This window comes from Sander lucioperca, chromosome 3 (genome assembly GCF_008315115.2).
Source record: "Sander lucioperca isolate FBNREF2018 chromosome 3, SLUC_FBN_1.2, whole genome shotgun sequence".
NCBI lineage: Eukaryota > Metazoa > Chordata > Actinopteri > Perciformes > Percidae > Sander > Sander lucioperca.
Genome location: NC_050175.1, coordinates 37,329,502 through 37,343,991, shown reverse-complemented (window position 1 = coordinate 37,343,991; position 14,490 = coordinate 37,329,502). Strand labels below are relative to the sequence as shown.

General features: G+C 41.4%; 1 protein-coding gene across 5 annotated transcripts in view; it reads right to left on the bottom strand.

Moving 5' to 3' along the window:
• The window catches only part of LOC116067297 (tetraspanin-18-like), a 48,849-nt gene that overhangs the window by 1,601 nt on the left and 32,758 nt on the right, over positions 1-14,490 (bottom strand). For all 5 annotated transcript variants that reach the window (XM_035999689.1, XM_035999690.1, XM_031323711.2 and 2 more), the window contains 6 exons: positions 7,400-7,489; positions 5,279-5,473; positions 3,799-3,873; positions 1,919-2,017; positions 1,632-1,799; positions 439-522 (listed from right to left, as the gene is read on the bottom strand). In XM_035999689.1, the coding sequence (XP_035855582.1) occupies positions 439-522; positions 1,632-1,799; positions 1,919-2,017; positions 3,799-3,873; positions 5,279-5,473; positions 7,400-7,489 (711 nt within the window). The remainder of the gene's footprint in view (positions 1-438; positions 523-1,631; positions 1,800-1,918; positions 2,018-3,798; positions 3,874-5,278; positions 5,474-7,399; positions 7,490-14,490) is intronic.

Here is a 14,490-nt window from a genome sequence, read left to right as displayed (position 1 = left end):
ACACTTAGAATAATAATCTGAGCCTGTCAGTGGAAAAACAAGCACTTTTGTGAAGGTAAATACAAGCTGGACAATTGTCCTATTAACTTACATTGTAGCTTGTTTTCCGCTGCCGACTGCAGCGGTCTTGCTTAATACTGGACCAATGTCAAAGATTGTTGTTCCCATCAGTCACAAAAACATAGGAACATAGGGTTGAAAAAAACGGTAGTTACCCTTTAAGCTCCTCCTGTCATCTTAAAAACTAACCTGTAACATTCAGTCTTCATTATTACTTGAATGTAGAATGTGGAATTTTTCAATGTATTGGTGCTGTTTTTAACTTGTTTTCTTGTAATTTAAAAAACCGACATCACTGTCGTGAATCCCTTACATCAAAATAAGAACAATCTTTTAAAATGATTCAGTATTTTAATATAAAGAAGTGAGAACACCTACTTCAATTGTCAGCACCACGATGGCCAGAGCTCCTGCTGTGTAAATGTACGTCTCAAAGTAGTCCACCACCGCAGAGTAACAGCCCTGCAGGAACAAAACACACAGATATGAAGAAGGCTAACGTTATAAAACCATATTTCATTATTCTGACACTGTGGTGTGTCCATTTTTCTGTTATAACATGGTTTAGACTATGCATTTAAATGTGCATGGCATTATAATACTAACCTGGGTGTAAATAATGTTTAACTTCACATTTGACCCCCCTTTCAAGCAAGGTTTTATTCAATTATGAAACAATATCATGTTTTAGTTCAGTTTTTTCAACCTGGACCTATTTCCCCATGTTTTTGTGTGACTGATGTTTGACACTGGTCCAGTATTAAGCAAGATCACTGCAGTCGGCAGCGGCGAAACAAGCTACAATGCAAGTTAATCAGGCAATTCTGCACCTTCAATTTACATCCACAAATGTGCTAGTTTTGCCACTGACAGGCTCAGATTATTATTCTAAGTGTCTGACAATATTATGGAAAGGATCCCTACAGAGATAGACCTATCTGTTACAGATTAAGATTATTTTTGTTTTACATAAAAACAGCCACGAAATTGCTCTCACCAAAGCCACCAGACTTCATTTAAATTAACAGTAATTTTACCATCGTAAAACACGCTTCATTCAAAGTCGACACAAACAAAATAAAACTTTTAAAAGCCGTCTTTGTTCGTCTTTCCACTGTTCCAACAATCACCACCCTGGTTTGGTTGAAATAAACACACCATTTACCGATTTACATGTGAAAATAAGCTGTCTCTATACACGCTAAAAGTACTGTTTATTTGAATGGAGTCTGGTGGGTTTAGCGATAGCGGTCTCTGAGTTTCTGGTTAAACAAAAAGGATTTTACTCTTAAACATAAAGGTCTATCACTGTAGGGATCCTTTCCATAATTTTGTCAGACACTTAGAATATCTGAGCCTGTTAATGGCAAAAACAGCACTTAGTGGATGGAAATTGATGTTGCGCATTTGTCCTAGAGGGTAACATTGCAGCCCGGTTCACAGCTAGTAGTGTAGTAGATTGTTCTCAAATTGCTGCACTTCTACTTTCACTTAAAGAGTCTTCCAGCGCTCTGCTTTCAGGAGTTTTTTTACCCTGAGGTGTGTACATTTCTCATGTTTTCTCTACTGACCTTGTTGTGTCTGAAGACCATGCTGCCGCTCACACACTGCTCCACACTGACGTCTCCGGGGTAACTGTTCCTCTGGCAACAGGCCTCGGGGACCATCTTACTGGGGCTGAGGAGCCTGAAGAGGCTCTCCTCAAAGTCCTCGGGGCCACTTACACCACAGCAGTCGAACTGTACAGAGACACATGAAGGGAGGGAACAAGCACAGATGGTGTTGTGGTCACACTGGGTTGATAATATAAGGACGAAGGCAAAAGAAAGGAGTGGTAATCATAAAATGGATGCTTCACCGTGGTCATGATGGCGTTCCATGTGGATGTGAAGACGTCGGTGTTGTTGTGTCCTTGGTAGTGACGCTTCAGCTCCCTGCTGAAATACTCTCTGGTTAACTGGACAGAGACACGGACACAGTTCAGTAAACAAGTAACCAGGTATCCATCCAACTCAAGCTCAAACTATATTTTCTGTAACCATGAAGCTGCGACGGTTTTGCATGTCGTAAATTCTGTAATCTGCTCATGTTTGTGACGGTTTGTGCAGATGTCCACGTGCAGCTCAAAATGTATGACCACATGTTGACTGCACCTGAGCGAACACGTCTGTGTACACTGATGCCAACGTATAGTAGCATAAACAGAAGTGTGTGTGGCGGCTGTCCACATCTGTGAGAGTATGAGGGGGAAACATTCAGTATGTTTACATGCACAGCAATATTCCACTATTATTCATGACAATATTTGGAATTTGATACAGGTCATGTAAACAACATATTCTGGTTGGATATCCCGAATAAGGCCTTTTTCCGAATATAGCATTTTCCGATTAAGACGTGGGACATTCCGGTATTATTTGGGTTTTAGAGGCATTGTTTGGACATGTATACAGCGCATTCAGAATATGAGTCTCAATCAGGGTTTTCACCGCAGGCTTATGGTCAGCTCTGTGTGTTGCTATGGTTGCTGTACACAAACCAACCAGCCAACAGTTTGCAAGGCTGCAGACCCGATGAGAAGGAGAAACACAGCTACTTTTAAACATTATCAAAGACTTGGATATCAACAGGTTTTTGGATTTTCACACACATCGCTACGTCGACCTTTTTGAGAAGCTGGTTGAAGGAATGAAAGAGGGACGCTGTGTTCACACGGTCCGTCCAACAAGTCCGCCGTTGCTGGCAAACTTAGAAAAAATCCTGTTTTGCCCGACTACATGTAAACAGGGATATTAGTGGAATATTCACTTTCATTAGCTGTGTAAACAGCTTAGTTGCAATATCGTCTTTTTTTGGAATAGGGGCAAAAACCCAAATATTATGTGCATGTAAACGTAGTGACTGTTTAGTGTTAAAGGAAAAACTGCACACTGCACAGAAAGTTTTGGCTGCTCCTTTGCTGCTCAACGCTTTGAAATGCTTGGGTGCGACGAGCCGGTACAGACGCTTCAGTGTCGTATGAATGGTGTCATCACGCGAGCGCGATGCTGACGTGATGTTTGCGGTCTAGACTTGGGGTAAGATTAGGGGGCGATCTTCAATTACAATTTTTTTTACAATTTTTCTTTTGATAATATAATAATAATCCATCTATAATGTAGGATAACTCCACAGAAAGAAACTGCATCACATCAGTTGTTTACACCTGTCTCTGTCTTCTTGTTACGGCACAACTAGTCTATATATCCACGATGTTCCACTTCCAGGATCGTTCAGGTGCCGCCGGAAATTCCGCTGGATGACCCTCATTTTCGGCCAGATGTCCGTCCCCTTCCTCTTTCTTTGTGTTATTCTAAACTCCGATGGATTTGTGAGGACTATGGTTAACTGCTCCTCAGATCTCTGCAGGGTAAATCCAGACAGCTAGCTAGACTATCTGTCCAATCTGAGTTTTCTGTTGCACGACTAAAACAACTTTTGAACGTACACGTTCCACCAAAACAAGTTCCTTCCCGAGACTATTTTGCAGAGGCACTGTGGCTCCGCTCGGCGCTTAGCACCGCCCAAGACGATTGCGATTGGTTTAAAGAAATGCCAATAAACCAGAGCACGTTTTTCTCCCAACCCAGAATGCTGTGTGGACTAGCCAGACCCTCCTCCGCAGCGCTGTGGAGAATTGTCCGTACTGATTAACTTATAGCTCCATTTACGACGAACTGATGCAGAGACTGTACTCACATGTTCCCTGAAGAGGAACGCCAGGATGGCAGCTGCCAGCTCGGCCAGGAAGATGAAGAGGATGAGCATGAAGAACTGAAACCAGTAAAGACAAAAAGTCACAAGTGTTTAACACGGAACTAATTGAATAATACTCCAATAACAAAAATACTCTGCACAGCCGTTCTGAACAAATGCTTCATTATGACTCTAAACATATCAGAGTCATGGTTATATTTTAAGAGATTTTAGCAAAAAGATCGTCTCAGTTTGCACAACATACATAATGTTTTGTAAGTTATATATCGGGTGAAAATAAAGATTTATTAAACAAACACTGATAGTAATAATCTCATACTTGTCTTGCAGATATGGATCATTACATTCCTCTAGATGGCGCACTTGTATTGTTTCACTCTGCTCTTACATAACAGAAGCAGCATTTAATGGAGGATGAAGAGTGACTCTAACTCAGTTTCCTTCTTGTTGCAGTTTCACCACTGCATCACACATACATATAAAGTGTTTATTAAATGAAATGACACACAAGGAGAGCGTCTTTAACGGTACTTCACACCGTATACTAGGCCCATTTCTACCAGATGTCTTTATTTATTTAAAATATAAGAACATATGATGTGTATGTGAGGGATATTGTATTTCTGTTCAATATGGACTCTTGAGACACTGGCCTTGAGCTAAAAGAGATGAAAAATAAATACGATCTGACTACATGTTAATTGCTTCACTTTAAATCTATTTACATCGTGCTCTTGCTGTGTGTGGACTCAGACCTAAAGAGTGAGTCAATACTAAATCTAAACCAAACAAATCAACCTTAAAAAGCACCCAAAACATTTGTTCTTTAACAAGCTGATGTTTCTCTGTGATGAGGCTTTCGTTCTGCATGTTTCAGTCATTTTATCCACAAATACAGAGTTATTGTTACTGCGTTGTGTCTACGCCGTAGGTACGTATGTAGGTACACGTAGCTAGGGACCCTACGCCGTAGCCTGACGTGCACCTCTCAAAAAAAGTAGACTGCAACAACTGTGATTGGTCCGCTTGGCTGTGGCTTGGTAGCACTAGAACTACAGATTTGTCCTCAGATCGCAAAATAGCTGCAAAGCCAACATCGGGGGGCATCTAAATCAAATCCAACATTTACACTCCTATAATCGATTCAGCAGATTTAACTGAAATCAATTAGTTTGTATCTGGTGTCACTTGTTATTTAGATGCTACAGATACATGCTACATAAAGCTGTTTAGTGTCACTACGTGATGGGCATGTGTGAAAACTCCTGAGTGGAGTTTCCCGTTTGTCGCTTTCTGCAGACAATGTGTCTGTTGTGGAAGAAATACTTAGAATTTAACTTCAGTAAAAGTAGTAATACTACAGTACAGTCCTTAAGTACATTACTTGAGTAAACTTCATATTTAGTTACTTTCCACCCCCGTAAGGTGTGAATGCAGGTATGAAAGGCAGATGAAGACTCACAAAGAGCAGGAGACACTTGTTCTCCCGGATGGCTCCGCAGCAGCCCAGGAAGCCCAGCAGGAACAGCATACTGCCCATGGCCAGGATGACGTAGACGCCGGTGAACAGGAGCGGGTTGGCCGCCACGATGTCCCTGAAGCCCATCGGGTCCACCAGCACCCAAACGCCGACACCCAGCAGGAAGGAGCCACCCAGCTGGGAGAGGAAGGGTTCATTATTCAGGCAGGAGGGTATCTACTTCAGATGTTAACTGGACCGAGGGTTCAGATTCTCCACCCAGCTGAGGAATCACTGCTTCCGTTTTGCTGCTTTGTGTTGACACGATTATTTCCCCTGTTCTGATTTTAATGTTTGTTTCATTGTTGTATCTAACTTCTGGCTGAGAGACAATGGTTGCCCCTGTAAAAAATATATCAAGTCAAAGTTGAAGCAAGAAGTCGCTCTGTAAACTGTGATGGATGTTTAGAATAGACAGTAATAATCAACAGTTTATATTTGTTTTTCCCCGCCAAGTAAGTTCGATTAACTTGCTGGTTTGTTCACAAAAGGTGTGATCGTCCGTAGCTCGAGTTTGTTGTCCCGTTGGACCCAATTTTAGCTTCATGTTGCTGCGTTCACAGAAACAAACTTTAGTGAGTGGTTATAAATAAGTGAAGCCAAAACATCTGGATCACCCCTGATGGCAGGCTGCAGTATAGGTCATAAACCCCCCCTCAACGTTAGCGGACGGGACATGGGCCAAACTAAAAAGTACACGTCAAATAAATTCCCCCCAAAGATGGTTTCTGTCATTTTAGGTTAGTTCTGATCACGCTGGTGTTTGTTCAAGTGTTTATTTTCCTGATCAGTTTGGTTTTTATTAGTTATTTGATGCTATAAAAACGGGGTGAAACGTCATGACTGATAGCTGGGTTTGACTCGCGATTGGTCGAGCGGGTGAATGGGCGGGACTTTGATACCTCGGCTCCACCGCCCGATCACTACTGAGCAGACTCGGGCTCCAAAATTACAAGATGGCTGACCCCGTATTTAAGAGATTTTAGCTTCACTTTTGTACAGCTTGAGGAAGTGGAGACACATTGTCCATCATTTTTACAATCTATGCTACTGACGTGAATGTAACCCCTGTTGTAATAAACTGTAGTTTTCTTTAAATGTAAACTCCAAAGATCCATCAAATGTAAAGAATCAAAGTTATGCAACATTGACATCTTGTCGGAAAACTGTTAAAAGACCATGAATGTGTCCGTGAAGTGAGGAGCTCAAATCTGGAGTGATAGAAGTTTATAAACCAGGTTTGTGTGCGTTGTAGATTATTTCACGAATCTTATAATTCATATTTTTGGCGGTTGAGGCCACATCCACACGTACCAAAACAATCTTTTTTTTCCCCCGTCTTCCCTGGCATCGTTTCAAGAATGTTTGCGTCCAAACGGATCCATTTGTAGATGCTACTTCATATTTCAAGCCTATAGGTGGCGCTGTTTCTGCTCAAGAAATTCATCGAAGGCGGAGCGACAGACAGACAGACAGACAGACAGACAGATAGATACTCCAGCAGAAACAAAAGCATGTAGTCCGCCATTATTGTTATGAGACGTCGTCGCGGGATAAGAGGTCGAAGGCTAGAGGTTGAGGTGTGTGGCGACGACATCTTCGATACGCAAGTATGCGGCTTCACCGTCCAAACAAAGACGAAATTCGAAAACGAGGGAGCCGTTTTCTAATTTTTTCACCCTGGGACCAGGTTTCAAAAAAGTGTGTCTTCAGGCAGTGCGTTTACAGGATTCGTTTGGACGATCTGCCAAAAAGTGCGTTTACACCAAAAAGCGTTTCCGTGTGGATGGCCCCTGAATGTTATATGACCCTCTTTTGAGTCATGTTCTGCAGTAGCACTGTTTTACAGCACAAAGAAAGAAAGATGCAACAGGGTCCTTCATGTTTGATCCTGTTTTGTTACGTTACATCTGGAAACAATATGAAAAAGACGCTGCATTTTAAATCTTTTTCCCGAGATAAAGCCATACTGAGAAACAAATCAAAGTCATTAGGATTTCGCAGGAATGTTATCTGATTTTAGTCAGATGTTAAACCACAGAAAAAAAAGAGCAGAGAACTCACAAAGATGAAGAAGTTGAAGATGAACATGAGGTACTTCATACAGCTGAGGCAGTCCCCCTCCATGGCTGAGCCTCGAGCTGAAACCTCCCCCTGCAAACACACACACACACACACACACACACACAGTATATAAATTAGATTACAATCGATGAATAAACTGCAAGATGCATGAATGTTACTTTATCACTGTTGTGAAAATAAACTATACAGGAAGCTGCACCAGTTGCACTTTGTTGCAAATGAAAAGCATATAAGCAGCGAGTATGCAGCGGTGGATTGATTTTGACGTATATGATTGTAATCCTTGTCAGGGTCATATTAAAAGGGGCTTAACTGTGGGATTTAAATAAAACAGTAATAATAATTAAAAAAAAAAAGATTAAAGCTGCTACAATCAATATTCAGTTAATTGTTTTGGTTTTACAGCCCACAGCTTTACTGTTTTCAGCTTTGTTTCAGACAGTTAGAGAGTAGAGACTAGCTGGTGAACATAGCGCAGCATTTAGCAGATGTTTCCCTCAGGAGTTGGTAGAGACCAAAAACCGAGCTAAAAGAGAGAGAATATTGGACTTACATTTGTCAGGTGGACACACAAAGGACCCTATTTTAACAATCTAAGTGCACGGCGTGAAGCGCCTGGCGCAGGCGTGTTTAGGGTGTGTACGAATCCACTTTAGCTAGTTTGATGGCGGAAAAAAGGGTCCGTGCGCCAGGCGCATGGTTCAAAAGGGTTGTACTTAGTGTCTTCATTAATTCATAGGTGTGTTTTGGGCGTAACATGCAATAAACCAATCAGAGATCATCTCCCATTCCCTTTAAAAGCCAGGCACGTTTGGACCTTGGAGCATTGCTATTATGATGGAGGATTTGCTGAGCAGGAAGGAGAGATTTTCAGGAGGAGAAACTGATCTGCTCGTGCGTGAAGTGAAAGTATCAGATCATATTTGGCACGAGCACTATGCCACCAAAACTCCACGAGGTGTAGCAGGCGTTGAAATAACAATGAAATGCTGCATTATTGACTTCAGGGAGAAGAAACTGATCTGCTCGTGCGTGAAGTGAAAGCGGCAGTAACCATAATAACTTATAATATAAAATATATAGACATACACAACAATACTATTTCACATTGTAATATTTTTATTTTTAATCTTCTGCATGTTTGTGCGCTGCTGCGCATCCCTGTGTGTGTAACAAGCACAGTGTGCGCGCGCTGTGCATAAGCCTAGGCGCTAATGCTAATGCTAATTTACAAATGTGCAGTTAAAATAACAATGAAATGCTGCGTTATTGACTTTAGACCAGGTTTTTGTTGGTCAATGGCGCAATCACTTTCCACTGCCTCAAGATAGCAACACGCCCAGAATGCACCTGAACACACCTCCCTGTAAGAACAGCACGCCCAGAATGCACCTGAACACACCTCCCTGTAAGACCAGCACGCCCATGGGCGCACAGATGGGTGCAGGTGCATTTGCTATTTAAACGACGCGGGCGCTGGACAGGAAATTGACAACTGCGTCGGTCTTAAACTAGCAAAGACACTTGCATCTGGCTTGGTGCTCTGCTGGGTGAAAGATAGTACCCCAAGACTCCTAATGAATCATCATGTTGCTCTGTAACTGCTGGATGTGGAAATAAACTTGCTAAATTCAACATATAACATAGGGGTGTACGATTCAGAAAATGTCTGTAAGCTACTGGGACCTTGAATTTCAGCTTGGGGATCAATAAGGTATCTATCTATCTATCTATCTATCTATCTATCTATCTATCTATCTGTGATTGCAGTAGACATACAATTAAAAAAAAAAATAAAATAAAAAAAAAATATATATATATATATATATATATATAAAAATAATAATAATAATAATAATAATAATAATAATAATAATAATAATAATAATAATAATAAATATATATTATTTAAAAATATATATATATATTTTTTAAATATGAATCGATTTTTGGAATTCTATGAATCGATTTTGAATCGGTAGAGTTTGAATACGAATTGATTTTTTGCACACCCCTAATATTAACAGATTATACGGCGATAATATGTATTTTTGTTTTAACTGCTCATTGTGCTGCCCCCAAGTGAGCAAAAAAAAATGACATATCCATGCAGGTTTAAATTACATAAATTGATTTATAAAATAATAAAAGAAATTAGAGCAACATCACTGTACTGTACACTTCAGAACATTCCTGAAAACCAGATGATTAATTTCAGAATACTTTTGATAATTGATTAATCGTTTGAGTCACCGTTTAAGCAAAGATTTGTTGGTACCGGCTTCTTACATTTGAGTATTTTCTGCTTTTTATCGGTTTCATATCATTGTAAATTTAATATCTTTGGGTTTTGGACTGTTGGTGACACAAAATGAGCAATCTGAATATGTTACTTTGAGCTCTGGGACATTGTGATTTTTTTTTTTTTTTTTTTTACAATTTTCTGACAATTTAAAGACAAAATGATTAGCAATGAATCCAGAAAATAGTCCGCAGATTGAGTGAAAATGAAAATAATAATTAGCTGCAGCTCTACCAATATCTAAATCCAAAATGTTGATGCTTTTTGAGTTAATTTTGCAGGATTCAATAATATATTCCTTATAACTTTAAAGGTTTTTTAGAATTCAGAAAATTGTCTTGCAGCATAAACAAATGTAAAACTCAAATAGTGTAACTTTATGCAGCATGTTGCATAAAGCTGCTGAAGACTAGCAATACATTCTGTGTCTCATCTGCAGTCGATATGAGCAAACACGAGAAGCAGGACAGAGAAAAGCACGGTGACACATCGTCAGTCACAGTTTTTATCAGTTCTGGGGACGTGACACTGACAGCCTGTCCCTGCGGGATCGTTTTACACATGGAGGGACACTGGCTGTTGCCGAGGAGGACATGTTGGTGTAAGTGGGGCCTTCAGTGGGGGTGTGAAGAGGACCAACTGTGCACTTATGGTCCCTGATGGTGTTTACCAGTTAAAACTAACACTCCGCCAGCTGTCACATCTGAGGGGATGGCAAGCAGTTTTAGTTTAATAACAGCAAATTAAATCAAGAGCACGACTACCGTGAGACATCTAACTTAATTTGTTCCAATTTAGGCTTTTTAAATGAACATGTTAAAACATAAAAAATACTTTTTTTTTTTAAAGGGGTCTGGTGGCTTTGAAGAGAGCAGAGATAACGGCTTCAGTTCCCCGTCGTAACGGGCTGTCTGACAGCAAGGTAAAGCGCAGAAAATATTCTAAATACAGCATACACTTAAAGCCGTCCATGCTTCTTGTGTTCAGCGCGGTTGGGGCGCTGCGGACGGCGCGCATGGTCCCCGCGAACCGTTTGGTCTTTCATACTGATGACGGTCAGCGCGGCTGAAAGAGCGGACTTCTTCTCTCCTTTCTGTAATCCTGCTGACAGACGGACTAACGAACCAAACTGAACTCAACTCCTTGGTGTCAGTAAAATAAACATAGCCTAAGATAAACTGCAGGAAAAGAAATGTAACATTCAGGTTGGACGGTGAGACTTGTGAGCTAGATCGAGTCATTTCTTGAATGTTTTCAGGTCTCTCAGATTAAAACTAACAGCTGTGTTCTGGTGCTCCCTGCTAACAGCATTGACACAACAGTTAACACCAGTAATTCCTGCTTATTTCCCGTCTCGCTCTTTTGTCTCCCTGTGGCGAGGTCTCAGCTGTGTAAATGTGTGTATACTGCTAATTTGACTGCTCTGCGTGGAGCTTTTACTTTAATGGAGTAAAAAGACGGGTGCTCTGCTCTCACTGCAATTAAACACAGGTTTTGTGACTGCCAGTGCACTCTGGGTAATTGCCGCCTCTTTGTGTGAGGTCAGGGTTAATAAAATTAGGGTGTTGGGAATTTGTCTGCACACGCACTCAGCATTATTAGCACATCTTTGCAAATCACTCATGTCGGCACAATTACACAGATAGATGTGTGATTAATTTTTTTTTTTTTTTTTTTAAATGCATACTGTTTATTGATCCCCAGTGGGGAAATTACAATTTACACTCTGTTTGTTAGAAATCACTACACACAGGCCTGAAATACACACACGCCTATTCATGCACAAATGGAGAGATGTCAGAGTGAGTGGGCGGTTGGGGTTACAGTGCGTTGCTCAAGACCACCTGGCAGTGCCCAGGAGTTGAACTGGCATCTCTCCAGCTACCAAGCCACACTCTGTACTTTGGTCCATACTGGGACTTGAACCGGCGACCCTCCGGTTCCCAACCCAACTCCCTACAGACTGAGCTACTGCCACCCCCTTAATTTGAAATGAACAAAGAAAGACAGCGTTGCAGGAAAAGAAAACAAGACGACATGAAGAGCCGTCACCAAAAAAACATCAACAAGCATTGTAGTGATGTCAGAGAGAAAAGATGATTACAGTCCCATTTACTGCAATCACAAAACATGATCACAAAGACGAAGGCTGAAACAGACGTCCTGGTTAAACCAACAGGAGTCATCAATGCAAGAAAACAAACAGCTGCCACAATTACAAGTCATCATGATTTAATCCTTCATAATTAAATTACTACAATTGTAATTACGTGATTACATTTGAAACAGCTGTTAGAGAAGGAAAAACTGTTCAAAATTCACACCAGCTGCAGTCTGAATCACAAAAACTTTTTTTTTTGCACTTCAAACAGTAACCTTTTCCAAGACTGAAAACACGCACGAAGTGTGAAGAAGGGTGTAATTATCGTCTCAGCTCAGCGGGATCATCATCATTTCCTGGCAATTACTTAAGCCACTTCATTTAAAAAGTCGTCACCCATGAGAGAGACGCGTTCTTAAAAGGGTTGAAAAAAAGGAAAGAAATGTCCATTAAGTCACTGTTGACTGACTGAGTCATGTAAAATGTGTCTTTTATTTCTCTGTATTAAATTAAATGCAACGCTCATATTGAAATTACGATATTGTGGATTCAAATTGACTACATTTTTTGTACATTTTAAATTTATGACATTTTGGGAACAAACCACGATGATCATGAACACATACTACACGCAGGGCCAGCCCTAGACTTTTGGGGGCTGTAAGCAGGATTTGCTGTGCTGCACTGGTCCCGTCCAGGCCCCCAGGAAGTGCGCCGGGCTTAAAAGCCAATTTGACATAGCAACCAACAGCGGTATTACAACTTCCCTGTCTGTCACTTGATGACTTCTCTGTCCCAATAAAGACATTTTCCCGTAGACTTGAATGGATAAAGAGACGTCTGTAAATCAGAGGATACGTCTTTTTGAGCTTCAAAACCCCTGCAAAATGACTTGTTTCACTGTCATTTGGAAAGTCTAGAAGAGCTGCACGATTAAATTATTTAATCCCCGTTCAAGTTAGCGAAGCGTTAAACTGGAGGTAGCCGGCTCGGCTGGCGGAGATCTTTAGTGCGCATGCTCTACGGGCCGCACAGTGCAGAAGCACCACTGATCATCCGGGTAATTTTATAAATCGGCAGTTGAAGTTGTTTGGCTTTATTTGCCACTGATTAGTCTATATCCACAACGTTCCACTTCAGGGATTGCTCCGGTGCCACCTGGAAATTCCGCCAGATGCATGTCTTTTCAGCTGATGTCCGTTTTCTTCTGCTTTCTTTGTGTTGGAATTTTAAACTCCGGTTGATTTATGATTTATTTAATCGGTCCAATCTGAGTTTTCTGTTGCACGACTAAAAGAACTTTTGAACGTACACATGTTCCACCAAAACAAGTTCCTTCCCGAGGCTATTTTGCAGCGGCACGGTGCGGAGCTTAACGCCGCCCATGACGATTGTGACTGGTTTAAAGAAATGCCAATAAACCAGAGCATGTTTTTCCTGCTATCCCAGAATGCTGTGTGGACTAGCCAGACCCTCCTCGGCAACACAGAGGAAGGTCTGGCAAAGCGAGACTAGCCACTGAGCAACTCCTATAGAAATGAACGGGGCTCTGCCTCGAACGCTGTATCCAGGTCTTATTTTACATTCATGGTCCCCACAGATGTTGCTGCTGGAGAGTGCAATTTTCATTTCGTGCACACAGATATGAACCGATATGAATGCATGTTCACGCATGATGTGGCTATCTTTTCCGAGCTGCAGTTTATAAACACCGTAGTCGGTTCGGGTTTATCAAACAAAATAAATAGGCTAGTTGTTCAATCTCACTTTTGTCAGGCACAAAAGTCACAGAATACAGCCCTGGAAGTGGCTGCAAGCAAGACACCACAGACCACAAGAGATGCTCTGCAAGCTAGCTCATCAACCTATCATTACGGTTATTTACTGACATTAAACTGGGAGAGGAAAGAACACAAGTTTACCTGATTGCTGTTCCCGCAATTTACTCTCACACAAAAAATTCTCTTTTCGGTGGTGGGTAAATGATTTTTACCCTGGGCCACCTGAGTACCTTTTGTTCAGGCTGAACAATCAAAAGTATGTTTCTATCTTAAGGGTGCTTTCTGTTACAGAGTCTTTCTGTACCTTGAACACAAAGACACTCACAAATCCACAGCGACACAGAGTAGTGCTAAGGTTCCTTTTAGCAGCTGTGGCTCCTTTCAAAAATAGGTCTGGGGGCAGCTGGGTAATTTCACACAGCCAGACAGAGAATGGCCACAAATAATTCCCTCTCCCCTGTGCAGTCATGGAGAATCGCTCCGGTTGGATTCAATAATCCTGCAGCAGCTTCCTGTGGGCCAACACCGGAGATCATTCAGGTGAGTTTGATCAGCACACACTGGGACGGCCTGAACATGCAGCAGATGTATGTATGTATTAGCATCTGATGTGCGTCTGTGTGGGTTTGCCTGCCTGAGTGTGCACCCGTGTGATGTTGTGTGTCCTGTCATCAAACTAGGGCTGGGCGATATGGACCAAAAAAAAAAAAACATATCTCTGTAGTTTTACATATACATGGTACGATTGTGGTGGAATTTCCAGAAACACCATGTTGTGGTAAGATGAGACAAAAGGGGCCTGAGGCACTTTAGATTACATCCCAGAGAGATAGACTTAAAGCAACACTAGAGAACTTTTCTTGCTTCGGTCCCCCTGCAGGTTGTA